The 5968-nt window shown below is 46.4% G+C and overlaps 2 protein-coding genes across 2 annotated transcripts; one reads left to right on the top strand and one right to left on the bottom strand.

The window, feature by feature from the left end:
• Nucleotides 1-347: 347 nt before the first annotated feature.
• Nucleotides 348-1004, top strand: LOC104827529. The gene is made up of 2 exons (XM_010560707.1): nt 348-491; nt 585-1004. Exons 1-2 carry the CDS (start codon nt 348-350, stop codon nt 1002-1004), a joined length of 564 nt encoding a protein of 187 aa, XP_010559009.1.
• Nucleotides 1005-2715: 1711 nt separating this feature from the next.
• LOC104827528 lies at nt 2716-4199 on the bottom strand. Its single transcript, XM_010560706.1, has 2 exons — nt 3894-4199; nt 2716-3843 (listed from the first exon to the last, which is right to left on the bottom strand). The coding sequence occupies exons 1-2, from the start codon at nt 4197-4199 to the stop codon at nt 2716-2718; spliced, it is 1434 nt and encodes a 477-aa protein (XP_010559008.1).
• Nucleotides 4200-5968: the final 1769 nt, after the last annotated feature.

Here is a 5968-nt window from a genome sequence, read left to right as displayed (position 1 = left end):
GCTCTTCGGAAAGAAAGCCTCTATGCAAACCTTAAGAAATGCTCGTTCTGCACAAACAAGTTGGTTTTTCTAGGATTCGTGGTCAGCTCTCAGGGGTTGCGAGTCGCGTCAAGGCCATTCAGGAGTGGCCGACGTCGTCCACGATCAGACATGTACGAAGTTTTCTCGGCCTCGCTAGTTTCTATCGCCGATTTGTCTGAGACTTCAGCAGTATCGCTGCTCCCCTTATCGCAATCACTAAGAAAGATGTGGTCTTTGAATGGGGTGAGGCTCAAGAGCGCGCATTCTCCGCTCTCAAGGACAGCCTTACTACCGCACCGGTCTTAGTCCTTCCAAACTTTGACAAAATGTTTGAAATAGAGTGCGATGCCTCCGGGATTGGCATTGATGCCGTCCTCATGCAAGAGAAGAGGCCCCTGGCCAACTTTAGTGAGAAGCTCAGTGCAGCTACGCTAAACTATCCGACCTACGACAAAGAGCTCTACGCTCTTGTGCGTGCTCTAGCGACTTGGCAGCATTATTTGCTCGCCAAAGAATTTATCGTGCATTCGGATCATGAGACCCTTAAGCACCTCAAGGGATAGACCGCTCTTAAGTGTAGGCACGCTAAGTGGCTTGAATTCATCGAGACTTTTCGGTACGTCATTAAGTACAAGAAGGGAAAGGATAATGCCGTCGCTGATGCATTATCTCGACGCCACACTCTGATATCGGTCATGGAGACTCGGACGTTTGGATTCGAGTACTTAAAAGATCAATACTGGACCGATCCCGATTTTGGTTCCATCGTCTCCGAGTGCGGAAACGGTGCATGGGGCCCGTTGTATTTGCACGATGGTTACCTCTTCCGCGACAAGCGGCTTTGTATCCCTCAAGGATCGATGAGGAATATCATTCTCCACGAGGCTCATGGCGGCGCCCTCGCTGGCCAGTTTGGAGTTGAAAAGACATTGGCCGCCATACACGACCATTTCTATTGGCCGCACCTCAAGAGGGAGGTCTAAAGATTCTGTGCTAAGTGCGTCGATTGCCTTAAGGCAAAATCAGAACGCAACCTCATGGACTTTATATGCCATTACCTATCCCTACTCATCCTTGGGTAGACGTGTCGATGGACTTTGTACTTGAGCTGCCCAAGATCCAACATAAGGACTCCATTTTTGTCATCGTCGACCGGTTTTCGAAAATGGCTCACTTTTTGCCGTGTGCTAAAATGGACGATGCTAAGCACATAGCCAATCTCTTCTTTTAAGAGGTCGTGAGACTTCACGGCATACCAAAGACGATAGTGTCGGATCGGGACTCTAAGTTCCTAAGCCACTTTTGGCGGACGTTATGGAAAACGATCGGCACTAAACTCGTCTATTTTACCACTTGTCATTCGCAGACGGATGGACAAACCGAGGTCGTAAACCGGACTTTATCCGCGCTTTTGAAAGCCACCCTCGGTAAACATGTAGGGAGTTGGGTTGAGTGTGTTCCTCATATCGAGCTTGCTTATAATCGTGCCGTTCACTCGGCCACGAAACACTCCCCATTTGAGGTCATCTAAGGCTTTAATCCGACTACTCCCTTAGATCTCGTCGCCCTTCCGAATGACAAGCTAGTTAACCTCGATGGAGCCCGAAAGGCTGCTCGTTAAGGCACTCGATCAGCAGGTTCGTGAGAACATTGCTCACAGGACCAAACAATACGCGCGACAGGCGAACAAAGGATGCAAGGTGGTCCAATTCAAAGAAGGAGACTTGGTGTGGCTACACCTTCGAACCGAACGTTTTCCCGACAAGCGCAAGTCCAACCTCTCACCGCGAGGAGACGGTCCCTTTAGAGTCTTAGAGCGAATCAATGATAATGCTTACCGTCTAGAACTTCCCAGTGAGTATACTGTATCTCCTACTTTCAATGTCTCTTATTTACTTCCTTTTGATGCAATTACCGACATTTCATGGGCGAAATCTTCGCAAGGGGGAGGGAATGATGAGGACATCCGGAGCTCGGACGAGGGACTTGAAACGGAGCAAGGAGCGAAGCAAGGAGCTTTGGAGAATGTTGCTCGATCGGCCGAACATTCGGCGTCTCTGTCGACCGATCGCCACTTGCCGATACACAGGACGTTCCACTATCATCTCGGATGTCCAACCCCGTCATCGCATCCAACGGACCATATACGAAGCCTTCACGAGTATCACATCGGGCCGAGCCTCCACTCACTCGTGCCAAAGCTTCGGCCATTCGTAACTCACTTATGTCCGACTTGGAGTTCCACCTTGACGGGACACGGGGCCTTGACACGTCATTCCTGAGCGACGCCAATCTCAAGTCTCGGAATGTCTTCGCGTGTCATCTTACGGAGCCAACTCTACAGGACTAACGGATCACGAATATGGGCTGCACGTATTTAGGCCCAACAACCATATTTCTAAGTCAAAATTAGCATTAATGTCCTGGGCTCTACATGGCTTGCATGCCATTTATCATTTAATGCTTTGCCTTTGAGTAATTTCTACTTAATCCCCTCTCCCTCCTCTTGTAAAGTTACACTTTGACAATCGGAAATTTTCCTTTGGTTAATTGCCATTGTTTGAGGTTGAGCTTTCTCCCTCCTTGTCGTCGACAATGTGTCCGTTAGCCTAAGGCTTGGTGTGTCCGGCCTTGCCCCGGTTTCGGTGTGTCCGAGCCCACCCTTGGTGTGTCCGAGGTCTATCATTCGAACATCTACTCCATCCTCATCTCCTTCGTCTTCTTCCTAGCCAGAATATCCTTGAGAAATTTGCCATAAGAGGGCATTTGAGTGATTACCTCATGAAAAGGTATTGTGACCTCCAATTTCTTTATCATATCCGTGAAGCGCTTAAACTGGTTGGCCTCTTTTTGTTGCACAAGTCGTGAAGGGAATGGAACTAGAGGAGGTCTGGGAGGTGGAGGTACATACTTTGGTTCTTCCTCACATGTCATCTTAACTGGAGTATCTGCAGACTGAATGTTAGAGGTGATCGTAGATCTAGAGTAAGAAAACTCACCTTTTTCAGGAGTAGGAGGGACGACATCCTCAAGTTGCTTCCTGCTTCTCAAGAACACTGCATTGCAGTGCTCTCTAGGATTTGTCTCGGATTTCCCGGGAAGTGATCCTTGAGGTCGCGAAGGTATAGAGGCTGTGAGTTGAGCCAACTGGTTATCGACAAGCTTCAAGTGGGTGTCGGTCTCTTGTTGATGTTTACGCATCTCGGTGCGAATAGCTTCTTGACCCTGCATAAGCTGTGCAAACATAGATTTAAGATCGAGGGCAGAATCTACCTGTGGTGGAGGCGGAGAAAGAGCATAATTCTGCTGAGACTGAAGAGGTGCTAGATAGTGTTGAATGGCTTGATTCTGATGCTGCGAGACAGCTCGAGATCGAGGTTGATATCCTTGAGAAAGACCCTGATTAGCCGGACCACCAAAATTTTCGAGGGGAGTATTCAAGACGTCGGAAGAATTCTTGTACGAGAAGTTTGGATGATTCTTCCACCCCGGATTGTACACATTCGAGTACAGGTTGTTATCTACGTAGTAGACATCTTCGATCATGTACCCGTTGGCTGATGTGTCTAAATCTGAGATCTGATGGGCATTCTCAACCTGCATTTTAAGTTTTGCCAATTCTGCACGTAATGCATGAATTTCAGATAGACTTTCCTTACCTGCACGACTGTCTTTGAGGCTAACGTTTCTGATAAACTCGTGAGAGGGAGCACACTCGTTGGCCATCTTGTTGATTTGTTGCTCTATGAAGTCGAAGGACTTTTCGTTGAGGCTTCCTCCACATGCTACTCGAATAAGAACCCGAGTGTCCTCCTTTAATCCCTGCAATAAAGTGGAAATAAGGTACCTTTTATCCCATCCATGGTGAGGACATGTTCTCTGGTATCCTTGAAAGCGATCCCAAGCTTCACGTAAGGATTCATCAGGTTCCTGCAAAAATGAGTTAATCTGTTGTTTCGGAGCTGGGTCTTGCTAGCGGGGAAGAACCGCTGCATGAACGTTTCTTGCATCTGTTCCCATGAGAATATGGAATCTGGAGGTAGTGTGTAGAGAGATTCCAGAGCAGTATCCATTAAGGAGAATGGAAAGGCCATGAGCATGAGAGATTCATCGGTAACTCCGTAGACTGTCCTCACCGACTGGCATAGTCTGCCTCTGAAAGCCGATGAGCTCAGCATATTGATGAATGCTGGTTGAAACTCAAAATTGTTACGGTCGATGTCAGACCGACGAATGCATGAAAGCTGCTGACTATACTTAGGCTGGAGGTATGCCCCATAAGTGTCATTATTGTTCTCAGCAACTATAGCACGTTCATCCATCTTTCTTTGTTGTCGTTTCTTCTTTCGACTGCGCTTAGCGGACTTCTCGATTGCAGGGTTAAGAGGTACTAGGTTGTCAAACCCAGAACTCCTGGTCATACACCGAAAACCTACACACCAGAAAGTAGAACAAACACAAAGAATAGATCAAGAAATCGAGGAAAAACAAAAAAGAAAAGGGATTTAGATTCAAAGGAATCTTTATCCTAGCGCTAAACTATTCCCCAGCAACGGCGCCAAAAACTTGATAATGCAAATCTAGGTGTATAAATAAGCTCAAGTAATAAAAACCTAGATACAGCGAACACCGCAAGGATACGGATCAACTGTAGTACCAGGGTCAAACACAGAGAATAGTTAACACTAAGAACAAGACTCGACTAAGAATTAGATCAGGAAATAACAAATGAAATATATGAATACCGAAAACAAATCAATAAACAAACTAAGTAAATTCAGATAACTAAACCACCGTAGCTTCGGGATAACCTTAACACGTAGGAATTATTTCTAAGGGTGGAGATGTTGGTTGTAATGCTCTAGGATGATCCTTGATATGACATTTCGACTTTGTATTGATTCATTGGTTTATAAATGCATTACTTTTTCTCGTTATATAATTGGCATGTTTGTTATATTTCGATATCCTTGAATCGTTACAGAATGATTCTAAACTCCCTGGTCAGTTATCATTGCGGGAACAATGGTGAATTAAGACTATCATGAGGTGTGATCGATGCATTGAATGCATATCACAATCATGGGTACTCATTGTGAACGAGTGACTGGATGACCCGCATGAGATTGTCACATGGACAGAGTCATGACTTGAATCTCATACAGCGGTTCGTTCTTGGATCCTCATACCTGAGATGTCTAGAGTATCTGATATGAGGAGTGACGTGTCTTGACTGCGTCAAACGTCGTCTTTAACCGGATGATTATAACGGCGTTGATCAGGTATGTTCACGAATCATATGGAGATAGTAGGCATGCAATATGAGACTTGTCATCTCCTTAACAGAAGAGATATTGATGGGCCCTCTCGTGGAAGTCGGACTATGAAAAACGCGTGGCCACGCTATAGATGAAGTTGCATCTATTTTATTAGTCGATTTGCCAAGACGAGAAAGCAGTTGAACTTGAAGGGTGGCTCAAACCATGCCCTTGTTCAACATATGATATCGTGAGACAAAGGACCAGAACTTGATCCGTTAATGCCTTGGTTAGATCACCTCTAACTCAATTCTAAGTGGGTGGTCATGGCATCTTGCTAGAGGCTAACCATGACTTGTGGTTCGGAAAACGTTCCGAAGTCACTACCGCTTAGAATGGGCCTACAGGGTCACACACCACTAAGGATGGACTTATACGTGAAGAATCCGAAGAATGGAAACGAGATTTGGCCGAAACGAGCATGAAAAGGAGTGTTCAGCATGTTGGTTAGTCCAGGTGGTCCGAAAGTGTGGTTCGGGGTCATTTGTCCAGGTCTGGTCTGGCTTACCAAGAGTTGGTCAGCTCCGGACCAGACGCTAGGTCAGGCGGACCGAGGACATGTGAGTCGGACTGAGCTGACGAAGAAGAAACTTGGTCCGGAGCTGATCAAACCTTGGTCAGCCGGACCA

The sequence above is a fragment of the Tarenaya hassleriana genome, unplaced genomic scaffold, assembly GCF_000463585.1.
Source record: "Tarenaya hassleriana unplaced genomic scaffold, ASM46358v1 Cleome502, whole genome shotgun sequence".
In the NCBI taxonomy this organism is placed as follows: Eukaryota; Viridiplantae; Streptophyta; class Magnoliopsida; order Brassicales; family Cleomaceae; genus Tarenaya; species Tarenaya hassleriana.
Note: the sequence above shows the minus strand (reverse complement) of the source record. Positions and strands in the feature narration are given on the sequence as shown.

Coding starts and splice junctions, on each gene's coding strand:
- LOC104827528 (XM_010560706.1), bottom strand. CDS start 4,199: ATGCTGAGCTCATCGGCTTTCAGAGGCAGACTATGCCAGTCGGTGAGG. Junction 3,844..3,893: donor TCAAGGATACCAGAGAACAT/GTCCTCACCATG, acceptor ACTTTATTGCAG/GGATTAAAGGAGGACACTCG.
- LOC104827529 (XM_010560707.1), top strand. CDS start 348: ATGTTTGAAATAGAGTGCGATGCCTCCGGGATTGGCATTGATGCCGTC. Junction 492..584: donor ACAAAGAGCTCTACGCTCTT/GTGCGTGCTCTA, acceptor CTCAAGGGATAG/ACCGCTCTTAAGTGTAGGCA.